This window comes from Balaenoptera musculus, chromosome 8, assembly GCF_009873245.2.
Source record: "Balaenoptera musculus isolate JJ_BM4_2016_0621 chromosome 8, mBalMus1.pri.v3, whole genome shotgun sequence".
In the NCBI taxonomy this organism is placed as follows: Eukaryota; Metazoa; Chordata; class Mammalia; order Artiodactyla; family Balaenopteridae; genus Balaenoptera; species Balaenoptera musculus.
Window position 1 is genome coordinate 54,248,225 of NC_045792.1, and position 12,867 is coordinate 54,261,091.

At 55.7% G+C, this 12,867-nt stretch overlaps 1 protein-coding gene across 3 annotated transcripts in view; it reads right to left on the reverse strand.

Annotated features, from left to right (window-relative positions):
• Positions 1-12,867, reverse strand: part of MYO7A (myosin VIIA) — a 105,118-nt gene that overhangs the window by 76,518 nt on the left and 15,733 nt on the right. For all 3 annotated transcript variants that reach the window (XM_036861948.1, XM_036861946.1, XM_036861947.1), the window contains exons 3-8: positions 10,623-10,775; positions 2,995-3,179; positions 2,384-2,505; positions 2,151-2,293; positions 1,762-1,875; positions 425-578 (exon numbers count right to left, since the gene is read on the reverse strand). In XM_036861948.1, coding sequence (XP_036717843.1) covers positions 425-578; positions 1,762-1,875; positions 2,151-2,293; positions 2,384-2,505; positions 2,995-3,179; positions 10,623-10,775 — 871 coding nt within the window. The remainder of the gene's footprint in view (positions 1-424; positions 579-1,761; positions 1,876-2,150; positions 2,294-2,383; positions 2,506-2,994; positions 3,180-10,622; positions 10,776-12,867) is intronic.

A 12,867-nucleotide genomic window follows, 5' to 3' on the forward strand; every position in this document is an offset into this window, starting at 1 on the left:
CCCCACTCCAGACCCCCAGAGCAATCAGGGGCTCCTGAGACAGGCTTGGTGAACTTGTCTGGCTCTGTGCCTGATACCATCTGCCCTTCGCCGAATGTGCCGTGCTCTCTCAGGCCTCAGGACCTTTGCACAGGCTCTTCCTTCTGCCTTGTGCATGCTTTCTCCATGTCTCTTAGTCTTTCAAGACTCACTAGACTGTGAGCTCCTTAGAGCTGGGATCATTCATTCATACTGAGCAAACGTTCCCAGAGCTCTTACTCTGTCCTGGGACCATGCTGGACACCAGGGCAAGAGCAGAGTGGACTTGGTGCCTGTCTCAGAGGACCACCTCCCAGCCTGGCACATTGCTGGAGTGTCAGATGAGTGAACGTGTTCCCTTTTCTAGCCTGCCTTCTTTTCTGAAGATGGCTGTTCAGTCACTCACCTTCATACTGCAGGTTGCCCAGGTGCAGGATGGCGGCCAGGAGCTTTGAGATCTCCCAGTTCTCCGTGTCAGTGAACATGAGCACCTTCATGGCCGAGCGGATGTTGGCATACTCCTGGCTGTCCTCGCGGCCCTCGCAGGTTATGCAGTTACCCTGGTGGGAGGGGGTGGGAGAGTGGGGTGCAGAAGGGTGTCAGCGAGGCCACAGGTAGGCAGTGCCTGGGCTGAAGGGCCCTCTCTGCCTGGCCAGGCCAGCCTGGGTTTCTGACCACTGACTTCACCTGTGACTCCTCCAGAAAGTCTAGAAAGCTCCTGGCTGGCCTTCTCCAGAATACATTTCCCACATCTGGGGAGCGTGGATGCCCCTTCTTCCCATGGGTGAGAGGAGCCAGGTCGCTGATGCCAGGCCTGTCCCCGTCACCCTGCCTGGCAGCCACAGCACCAAGGCCTTACCTTACCCCTCTCCCCCCATGGACATCCACCCTCAGGAACTGGAACCCCTCACAAGGTGCAGCCTGGGGTAGAAGGTGGGAGGTGGTAACTACAGACAGGCAGGGCATCACCTGGGGTCTGCCCCATTGGGTGTGCCTATGAGACCCGTGTTTGCATGTGTGTGTGTATGTGTGTGTATCCAAGTGTGCCAGCCAGCTAACGGAAGTGTCCAGAAAGGCCTGCCACACTTACAATACACACACACACACAACCCTTGGTTGTCCCACATCCCTCAGGTGCCATAGCCCACACTTGTGTCCATGTGGCTGGCCCACCTCAGGTCCAGACAACCAGGCATGGGCTCCCCCCAGGGCTAGGGAAGCTGGTGCCCCCCAATCCAGCCTGCTGTGTGCATGGCCCACCACTGGCGCTGAGTGGCAGCAATGGCCTCAGGCCCACTTTTCCTTTATGGCCAGACAGCAACAAGAGGCTGGCACCAGGACCCTGCAACCAGCAAGCCCCTGAGGCTGAAGCCACAGCAGTCTGTACCCCACAATCCCGGGGGCCCTGGCAGAGGTCCCACTCCCCACGTCCTCAAAGAATAACGTATCACCTCACACGTGTGCAGACAGGGCCGGGTGTGTGTACACGTGGGCATGTGTGTGTCTACGTGTCCCTGGGTCTGGGACGTCTACACAGTTAGGAATGTGTGTGTCTGTGGTGATAATTCATCTAGATGTGTGTACAAGCAGGTGTGTGCCCACGTGGGGAACAGGCCTTATGGTGGGCTGGGGCCAGTCAGAGGATGGAAGAAAGCCCACAAAGAAGTTCCTACCCACCAGGCCTGGAGCTGGGAAGGGGCTGGGACGGTGTCCCCCTCCCCGGGTGCCCCACCTGGGCCTCACCATGGCCAAGTAATTATAGTCCGTGGCCTGGCCCAGGCCCAGCTTCCTCTTCTGCTCCTCACTCATGCCCTCCAGCATGCAGTAGAACACGTGGTAATTCCTTTCATCGGGGGCCTAAAAATGGGAGCACAGGGTGTTGGGGGATGGGAGGGCAGGAGGAGGTCATCAGGAACCAGACAGTCAAGCAGACTGTAAACAGTTTACTACGTGTGCAAGTGCCTTCCACGAGAAAGTCCCCGTGGGTGGGTTTCCTGCTGGGATTTCAGGCACTGAGGCAAGCAAGCAGCAACACGGGGACAAGCAAGGCTCTGCAGATGGCGTGCACCCCACACCCCCCTGAGGCTGGGGCTCCTGCGCAGGCGCAGCTCTGCCCAGGGGCTCAGGCCCACCTGGCGACAGACACGTGACTTCTCCAGCAGGTACTGCTCGATCCTGGCGCCCTCGATGGCGCCCCGCTTGTTGAAGTGGATGTCAATGTACTTCCCGAAGCGGCTTGAGTTGTCGTTGCGAATGGTCTTGGCATTCCCAAATGCTGCAGGGTGGGCAGACGTTCATGGGTCACGGTCAGTGTCAATCGCCCCCCCCCCAGCCCCCCAGCCCCGCCCTGAGAGCCCAGCCCTACCTTCCAGGATGGGGGTGGCTTCCAGCACCTGCTGCTCGATCCACGAGTGCTGCCCACTGATGGCCGCCAGGAACTGCAGGATCAGCTTTGTGCTCTCCGTCTTCCCTGCCCCAGACTCCCCACTGCAGAGGAGACCCAGGCAGAGGCAAGACCTGTTACTGCCCTAAACTGCGGCCCCCCCTCCAACCAGCTCCCTATCTGTAAAATGGGCTGACGCTAAGGACCTTCCAGGCCTGGGGAAGGCGAAAGGAGCTCAGTGCCCTGCCACAGCTAAAGGTTACTTTCTTTCCCCTTCATTCAGACACACACACTCTTGCATCCACACTGCCACACAGCATGGCATGAACTAGATGCTCGATCAATGCTTTGTTGTTTTACCCTCTGCCCAAGAGAGAACAGGAGCCTGAGGTTGCAACTGACCGTAATTTAACAGGAGCCAGCAGTAAACAAGGTTGGTCTCAAAAGTTAACATGAGCTTTGGTAGCATTAATAGAGGTATAAGGCCTGGGAAAGGGGAGGTGATTCTCTATATTATGAGGCATTAGCGGGAGCACAGAGCAGGAGTTCTAGGGGCCAAGCCTGGAGCTCCATGCTGGTCCTGGGCCGCCCACCTGATGATGCAGCACTGGTCACGGCTGTTGCGCTTCATGTTGAAGTAGCAGTTGTCAGCAATGGCAAAGATATGTGGGGGCATCTCCCCAATCTTCTTGTTGGTGTACTGGCGGATGTGTTCTGGCGAGTAGATAGAGAGCAGCTGGTAGGGGTTCACAGCCACCAGGATGGAGCCCGTGTAGGTCTGTGGGCAACAAGGAACAGGGAGCTCACCCCTTCCCATGTGGGAGGCTCTGACTCTAGAAAGCTCTCAGGCTCTGCCCTGCTCCGTCCCTCTGGAAGGGACAGCACTGGCTTTGGAGTCACATGGATCTGGGGTCAGAATCCTACCTCCCTATGAGCTGGGGGTGGGGCCTTCAGATTAGCATTGGGTCGGGCTCACAGTAGGTGCTCAGAGACATTTGATGAAAGGAGGGAGGAAGTGGGGAGGGAGGGAAGGCGGGTCTCAAAGCCTCAATTTCCTTATCTTTACCCGTAAAATGGGCATAATATAACTGTTTATGAAGATTAAAGAAGATGGTGGACTTTACAATTTATAGCACACTGTAGGTAATCCTCAAATGCTGGCTCCCACCTTTGCCTCCAAACCCTGCATCCCAAACTTTCAGAGTAAAATTCACAAACGGGACCTTTCCAGAGTGGAGGAGTTGGGTTGGTGAGGGGGGAGTGGAATGAAGCCATAAAGAGCTAAAGGGGCTGGGTGGGCCCCAGTCTCTGCAGCACTGGCCCTGTGCTCTGGGGGACAGAGCGCCTCCAGCCATCCTGGGCAGTGGGGACACACGGGGCAGACACACCTCAGAGAGCCTTCTAGGGGCTTTCTCTCCTCGGGCTCCTCTGTTAGGGCACCTATGTGCAAAGTTTCCTGTTCTGGGCCAAAGCCTTGCCACACAGGGGACAACAAGGCCTGGCCCTCCTGCCGCCAGGACACAGGGAGGCCCTCAGGGGTTACTTCTCCTTCCCTCCCCACCTCTCCCCACTCCAACTCAAAAAAGTCAGGCCCAGCTTATAATTGGTGATGGATCTATTGACATCTGGGCCCGGAGGGGTTGAAGAAAGATGTGACTGTGCAGGGAAGGCGACAGCCCTGCCCATCCCCTCCCACCCAGGGCCCAGTGCCTCATACCAGAGCCCCAGTCACGCCCCAGCAGCCTCAGCCCAAGGTGGCCGTGCAGGGAAGGCGCTGCTGCCAGCACCGCATGCCAGGGCAAGTGCCCACCCCGGGGGCAGGTGTGGCCATGCAAAGCTGCCCTGGGCTGAGCGCCCCAGACCCAGGCTTCTCTCCTGCCAGACATTGCCCTTTTGGGCCCCAGTGGACTCTCCTCTCCCCCTGGCTCTTCCTACCAGCTAGACTCTGGTAACCAGGCAGGAGAGACAGCCACAAGGAACATCCCTTTGGCAGATCACTTCGCTTCTCTAAGCCTCAGTTTGCTCATCTGTAAAAGGGAGAGGGTTAACACCCACCTCCCAGGGCTGTCGTAGAGACCAAAGGGCACAACCTCTGGCAGGTGTCTGGTACAGAGTCGGCTGTCCACAAGTGCTCCCTTCCTTTCTTCTGAATACTTCCTTAACAAAGCGATGCTCAACGACCTGGCCCGTGATCACCATGTGGCCTCCGGCCAGCTAGGCTCCGCGCTGTCATTCAAGAACCCTTCCCTGAGGCATGTGCGGGAGCTGACAGCCACACGCTGGGTGGCAGGGAGGGAGAGCCTGGGGCCCTGGCAGCTCGCACCAGGCACAGGGATTCCTTGAGATTGGGGGGGAGGGGGGGCGGGGCAGTGGAGGGCCCATCAGTGGGGATCAAGCACAGAGGCATAAAAGGACAGGACATTTGGGAGGATTGCTGGGAAAAGGTCACCCTGGCAGCTGGGGAGAATGAATAGCAGCTACAGACGCAGGAGGCAGAGACACTATTTCAGACCCAATGAACCGATCGACAGGGGTAGTCAGAGCCAGACCGAGGTGGCCCTGAGGACAGACCAAGCACAGGGCAAAGGGAGTGCTGAGATGCCACAAGAAGCCTTCCAGGGGCTGGGCCTGGACCCTCTTCTCCCCCTCACAGCTCCCAATGCCCTCTCTACTCTGCCCAAAGCCCAGAGGGCCCTCCTGAGCACTAGACCCCTCAGCGCCCTCCCCCACTTGATGTCCACCAGCCTGTCCAGAGGGGAGCTCACTCTCCCCTCCAACCCTGCTCCTCCTCTGCCTCCGGGCTCGGCCAACAGCACCACCGCCATCCTTCACGGCCGACCTTCACTGCCGACCTTCAACGCCGTCAGTCCGTCACTGCCAACCTTCACCGCGGACCTTCACCAGGGCGGGACGCCGGGAGGCCTCCCTCTCCTTCATAACGATGCACTTCTCTCCTTGGGCACGGCCACCTCCCTGGCCAGGCGCCTCCCCTCTGGGCTCCCAGCTTCCACACTGCCCCCTACAATCTGTCCTCCACTGGGAACCAGAGTCAGCTCTTTGAAAATCTGACTGTGTCATCCCCCTCCTGAAAACCCTCAGGAGATTCCCCATGGCCTCAGGACAAAGTCAATATCCTTTCCCTGCCCACAAGACCTCGGAGCCCTGGCCCTCGTTAGCTGCATCCCACAGCCAGAGGCTCCCTCCATATTAAACCTTCTGTTAAAAGCACCACGCTCCATCCCCTGCCCCCTCACCCAACTACTGCCTGCTCATCCTTCAGGTCCAAATGGAGATGAGCGCTCCCCCCACAGGAAGCCAGACACCCTCATCACAGCCTCCATGGTCCCCTTCACTTGGCCCCCCACTCCTCCATAATTCTGGTTCAAGGCCTCTGCCCCCCAGCCTCACTCCTCTCTCTACCTGGGGCCCAGTACTGTGCACAGTGCATAGGACACGCTCAGCAAATGTTTGGCAAGTGAACGAATGAGTCACTAAATTAATGGATGGAGAAGAAATTCACTGCTGTCCACAGGAAACAGCAAGAAAAGGGGCTGAGGGGACAGGCCTGTCAGCAACACTGCGGCAGGCCTGCCTACGCTGACAGGAAGGATGGCCCGGGGCTGGGGCTAGTGGAAAAAGCACACAAGTGTGGGGAGGAATGCTATCATTTGTGTAGAAAAAATTTTTAATTATATATATATATATATAAAATTTTATATCATATATATCATATATATATATAGTCTTTCTCTGAGAGGATAGATAAGAAGTTAGTAGCAGTGGTTATCTCTGTGGCAGAAGGAATATTTTCCAATCTGTAGCACATATACCCATTTCAAACTTAATAATAAAAACGAAGCCTTTTCCTTCAGCGAGAGGACCCGGCCCAGCAGAAGGACAAGGACACACCACCTGCCAGGAAGATCCCTGTCGGGCGCAGGACTTTGCAGCTTCCAGGCCATCTCTCCCTGTACTGTCAGAAGGCCACTGTGAGGTGTAGTCATGACGCCCCTTCTCAGATGGGAGAACTGAGCCTCCGAGAAGGGGCGGGACTTGCCAAGGTCACACAGCAGATAAGCAGGGAGTGGGATGAAGGAGGGACCCTGGCACCAGAACCCCAGCTCTCGCCTCCACACCTGGGCTCCCCCAAATCCCAGGAATTCACCTGTGAGATTGCGGAGCTGGCAGTGGGGGAGGTAAAAGAAGTGAGGGGCTTGGCCACTGCTGACAATGAGACTCAGGCCCGTCCTGCCTTTCTCTGGGCCTCAGCACCCATCCGTCCCGAGGTTCTAGGCACTGCTCCCTGAGGCCCTCTGGCTCTGTCTATCCAAGGGTTCATTGTCAGCAGAGAGTTAATGTCCAACTACCCAGCACAGGCCTCTTCTCAAGTCTCCATAATAAAGCCTGCCCTGTGGGCCCATGGGCTGGAGTAGGGAAGAGATAAGGATTATTCCCAAGCCAAGGACATAGTACACAGGTCCCTAGGGGCCCCCAAGTCCGCAGGTGGAGATCAAGGAGCCTCTCTTGGGCCAGAGACACACCCCAGGAGATATGGTAGGAATCCACCTCCTCCAGGAAGCCTCCGGGCCTGCTAGCCCTGGGGCCTCTCCCTTAGCAGGCCATGGAGACCAAGACATACATCTTAGACACATACACCTTCCCAGTGTCACAGAGGCACCCACCCCATTGTGCCAAAGGGACGGCTGAGACCAGAAATGGGTAGGGACTCCCTAAAGGCAACCTGTCAAGACCTGGATCCAGGCCCCCCAGCTCCCAGACCAGGGCTCCAGCCCGTGTTCAGCATCAGCCCTGCCACCTATTGCCCGCAAGACCCAGGGACGACCCCTGGCCTCTGGGACCACCCAGTGAGAGGTTGCTAGGTGTCCTCTGAGGGCTCTGCCCCATGTAAGATGTCTTGGGCTGACTTAACGGCCCTGGGGTGCTGTCCCTCACGTTCCTGGGGGCAGGCCAGCTGGAGCAGGCAAGCCCTGGGCAGACAGTCAGGGACAGAGCGTCCTCCGGGCCCAAGGCTGTGAGTGGCCGTGGTAATCTGAGGAAATCCTGGGTGCATGGGGGTGTGCCCAGGGTAACCCAAGCCATGAAGTGACCAGGGGTTGCCATGGTTAGGGACAGGTATGGTTTCTGGGTGGGACAATGGCCTGGCTGCTTCTTCAAAGCCCTGCTCTAATCCCACTTCATCCACCCAGTCACAGAATCATAGAGTCAGCAAGTCAAGGAAACCTTCTTGAGCCCTACAATTCTGGAGCACAGCTCCCCAGACCAACAGACACCCAGCATCTTAGGCCCACAGACTATCCAAGCTGGGCACCTTCCAGGTGCCATGACTTGATTTCCAGCCATGAGTCTCTGAAGGAGAAAGACAGCTCAGACACCCCGTGTGGGCACCACCCCCATGCCCTCCCCACCCTCACCCGCGCCTCCTCTCCCTCACCCAAAAATCAGTCAGAAAGGCTACTAGTGAAACTTCTAATGAGGCAAATGGTGCAGATCTCAGGGTTCTCTGGAGAATCCACAAACCTCTAGAATTCTTTTCTTTGATCCCACAGTCAACCTAGGTAAGGCCTAATGTTCAGGCCGATTTCTCTGCCGGCTGCCAGCTAATCAGTCTACCCTCAAAACTTCACAAACAAGATTCACTGATCTCGGACTGTCTGAAGTTTTTTCCTCCCCTCTCCCTTTTGAATCCTGTTTTTGCCTTTGTTCTTTGATTCAGTCTACCAACCGACTCCCCCTCACTTACTAAGAACCAGTTTGCCGGCAAAATCACTAAACTGCGCGCAAAATAACCAACTACATGCCTCTGAATTATTCTTAGACATTGTCCGCGGGGTCCCTGGTGGAAACAACTCCCACCTCACTCAGCTCCCCCCCCGTGAAGCCCACCCCCAAAAGGAGATTGTGTCAGGACATCAGCTCTGCAGTGGCCTCCCTGGGCAGGCAGGTAGGCAGGCTTCCACTCACCTCCAGACCCAAGTGTCAGACTCCACCCAGGCCTGGGTGGACGGCCATGGAGAGCCTCCGGACCCTCCTGTGTCCACCTGCTGTCCAGAGAGAGGAGGGAGGAGGGAACCGCCAAGAACTGGGGTGCAGACACCAGAGGGTCCCATGGGATATCTCTGGCCTGGGCTCAAGTCCTAGCTGCCCCCCCCCCATTGTCTAGGTGACACTTCTCACATCTGGAGGTGCCATTGTGCCCTGCCCCCTGGATGAGGAAAGGAGGGAGAGGGGATTTGTCGGTACTAAGGGGCTCCCTGAGAAAGCTGCTTGCTGTGCCTATGCAATCAACATACATCAAGGGCCCAAGCACAGCCTCTTCTTGGGAGCTTAAAGCTGCAGAAGGACCCAGAGTGGGGAGGCTGGCAGAGGGCCTCCAGAGCAGCCGAGGCACCACAATTCCAGGACTTCTGAGGGCCCGAGAGTTCCTTGTTGTGCTTCCTCAGGCTCCCTCAGACTCTCCCAGCTCTGTCTCCCTGGCTCCCCTTCACAGTCCTGACGAATCACTTACTTGGCACGGTCCTGCCTCAGGCCTTCTGTTCATGCAGTGCCCCTTCCTGAACGCCACCTCCACCAGCAGTCAGGAAGTGACCTGGGAGTGAGACCTCACTCCTACAGACCCTGCGGAACCAGCTCCGCACCTCTCTCAGGCACTTATCACCCCACACCTCCCCTGAGCGTGCCCAGCCTGGGGACCTGGCTCAGGGGGCTCCCTCCTGCTCTCTCCTTGTTGTACACCCACAGCTTCCTTCGCCCCTGAGCTGCTTGGGCACACAGCTCTGGGCCTGGCTAAGCCTTATACAGCCTCAGTTTCCCTGTCTGTAAAATGGGACTAGGTCAGCAGTTCTCAGAGTGTGGTCCAAAGATGCCTGAGGGTCCCAGAGACCCTTTCAGGAAGTCCATAAGGTCTTGTCTTTTCCACCTCTATATCTGTGAGGCCAGATTTTCTTCATACACTTCAGCCAAAACAATATTACATCAGTCTGGATGTGAAGCAGATACGAGAATCGGGTTGTCTTCTATTAAGTCAGATACTAAAAATATTTGAAAAAAATGTAAAACAATGCCCCTCTTCTTACTAATTGTTTTATGTTGGCAAATATATTTATTTTTCATAAAAATACATTATCCTGTAATGGATTTTTTTGTGGTTATTTTTAAATGTCTCAGTTATAATTTCTAATATGTTAAATATCAATAGATATAACCCACATAACCAAATCTCTTTGAGGTCTTCAATAATTTTTTTTTTTTAATGATTTTTTTTCTTTTTTTTTTTTAATTTATATATTTATTTTTGGCTGTGTTGGGTCTTCGTTTCTGTGTGAGGGCTTTCTCCAGTTGCGGCAAGCGGGGGCCACTCTTCATCGCGGTGCGCGGGCCTCTCACTATCGCGGCCTCTCTTGTTGCGGAGCACAGGCTCCAGACGCGCAGGCTCAGTAATTGTGGCTCTCGGGCCCAGTCGCTCCGCGGCATGTGGGATCTTCCCAGACCAGGGCTCGAACCCGTGTCCCTGCATTGGCAGGCAGATTCTCAACCACTGTGCCACCAGGGAAGGCCCTTCAATAATTTTTAAGAACATAAAGCGTTCCTGAGGCCAGAAAGTGTGAGAATCTCTAGACTAAATGATCTTGATGGGCCCTTCTTGTTCTGATGGTCTCTGAGCTCACCTCTTGGGATCAGCTCACTCCTGGCTGAGTGAGATGCTCTTTATTTGTCCTCTTGAGTTTCAAGGTGGGGAAGTGTGGGGTGTGTGTATGACTGGTTCCAATTTCAAGGGTTTGGGGGATCAAGGAGCATGTCCATCCTCCATCCCCTTCAAGAGGACACAGACTTCCAACCCATCGTCACTTGACCTTGAGGACCCGTGGCAGGTCCTGACCCCACAGCAAACCCAGGGAGAGCAGCAGCTCCTCCATCTCTGGGCAAAGCACTGAGCCTGTCACCGTCCCCTTCCTGGTCCGGCTTCCCAGCGGTTTCAGCCCTACGGAGGCACATGAACCTTTGGAAGAAACCTCCCCGTTCTCCAATCACAGACCACACAAGCCACAGCCCAGAAGAGAGGATGAGCCACAGACCCAAGCGGCCGTGGGCGTGGGCTGAGTCCCTGGTCCCCAGTGGCCAGCTGCAGAGGCTGGGCAGGGCTGGCTGCAAGTCAGAGGGACTGAAAGTGGGCGGGGCTGCTGGCAGGCGGGGCGGCACTCACGTAGATGAGATGCTCTCGGTATCTAATGAGCAGGTTGCGCAGGATGCCAGCTTCATTCAGGTCCCCCAAGCGGATCATGTCCTCCACGCCGTGGACTGATGTGGGGTGCATGGGCTTGATGTGCCTGGCGTTCTGCGGGGAGATCCAGTGTTCCTGCGGGGAGGCACAGTGGCTAACGTAAGCTAGTTGCGTTCTCCTGGCTGCACTTTGCTAGGGAAGAGTCCCGGGAGGGACGGGAACCCCGGGTATCTGCGACCCCATAAGGGCCTCTCCTGTGGCCAAACACTATCAGTTCTACCATCTATGAGGATGTTAGCACCCACCCCTACCCTTCATGGACCACTCTTCCTCCTCTTAGGGGATTCTCTCTGCAGACCTAAGAGGTGGGCATGGCAGGGATTTTGGTCCTACCTTATGGTTGTCATAAAGGGGATTAGTCTCTCCAGTCACCTTACAGGATGGAGTGGAAAGTGTAATCACTGGAGTTAGACAGACTTGGCTTCAAATCCAAACTCCGACAAACAAATGCACAAAAATTATTCAGATAGTGTGATATTTCCTGCTGCCACGGGTGGCAGATGGTAGCACATCTGGGCAATAGCCTTGGTTCTTTCAACAAGTTTGCAAAGCCGTGGTTTCCTCTGACCTCCCCCCAGGTGGTCTCCAGCACCCTATACTCACAGTCGCAGCTTCTCAGAGAAGTGAGAATCTCTCCTGTGCTCTGCAGTGTGGCTACAACCTGAGTCAAGCCTCCAAAGCCCCCTGGGGCCCCCTCCTTGTTCCCAAATGCCAGAACCCTGGGAGCCTCAGGACCAGGCAGAAAGCTGACTGGTTCCCCAGGCTGGGGTCGGTGGCTCCTCTGGGCTCCCACATACCCTAGGTCTCCCATTTCAAGGCAATGGTCACTGCCACTGTTGGAGTGCAGTTCTGGCCCTGACCCTTCAATTTTCCCCAAGGCTGGTTCCATGTCTGCTCTATCCCTGGTTCACAGTGCCTCATACAGGGGCCAGGCACAAATGACGTGGCAGGGAATCCCTGATGAGACAGATGGCCGGCTGGTGACTGCTAGGAACCAAGTCTGAATTACAAGCAGAGTCCTAGTCATGGAGAGACCCCAGAAGTCCCCTATTCCAGCCCCCTCACATCACATGAGAAAATAGGATCAGAGGACCACGGCCCTCAGAGAGATGAGGGGCAGGCCAGCGATTGCTCATGACTCCAGTTTCCCTGGCATTTCATGGCACCTCCTGGGCCGGGGCATTACATTCCAGGTCAGGCCCTCAGACAGCCCTGACATGAATGCGTTGGGTGGTGAGATCAAAGAACCTGCCTGGACTTTCCAATCCCGTGTGGAACATTCCTCTCTCCCACCCTATTTCTTGATAAAAGCTGATCCAATTGGAAAATTCCCTTTCCCCGACTCGGTCCTAAGCCCTGGAGTGGGCCAGAGGGGAAAGGACGCTGGGCAGGCTGTCTGCCTTCCCCGCTTGACCCCAACCTCTGGTCCCATAATTCCTCCCCAAGACACTTCGGCACAGAGTTAAGAGGTGGCTCAGCCAGTGTGAGACCTGTAGCCCTGTGCACATCACTTTGCTTTCCTGAACCTCTACAGCCTCATCTATGAAATGGGAATGAGACTAACAATCCCTTTTTCTTGGAGATGTTGGGAGGGTTAATTGATACAATAATGGCCAACCTTTGTTTCACTCCTGCCAGGTCTAAAAAGCACTGGTGCCTGGTAATTGCTCAACCAGTGCTGGGTATTATCACTTTAATGTTTTCTAGTTTTTGTTGCAAAAGAGATGTATGCTCTCATTTGTTCCTCTTAACATCGCATCATGGAATTACCAGTCCCGTTTTACAGTGAGGAGTCACATTGGAGAGGTAAAGTGGCGTGCTCAGTTAAATGGCAGAGCTGAGCCTTTCCCCACCCCTTTCCTGCATGGAAGGTCACCCAGCTGAGGTCAGCAGCGCTCAGGTCAATGTCCACAGACACCTACAGCACAGACCAAAGTGTAACCAGGGCAGAAACTGAGGCCTGGCCCTGAAGGCATACCAGTGAGAGACAGAGAGGGAACATGGCCGATTCTAGGGCCTGGGGGCACATTTGGGAAAGAGCTGGCCTGGCACTGAGCTCAGAGAGGCAGGGACCACATGCTCTGTAGAAGAAGGGAAGGAGGGGTACATCTGGCAGTGAGAACAGCTTGGACAAGAGCAGAGCATTAGGACTCCAGTGAGGACTGGA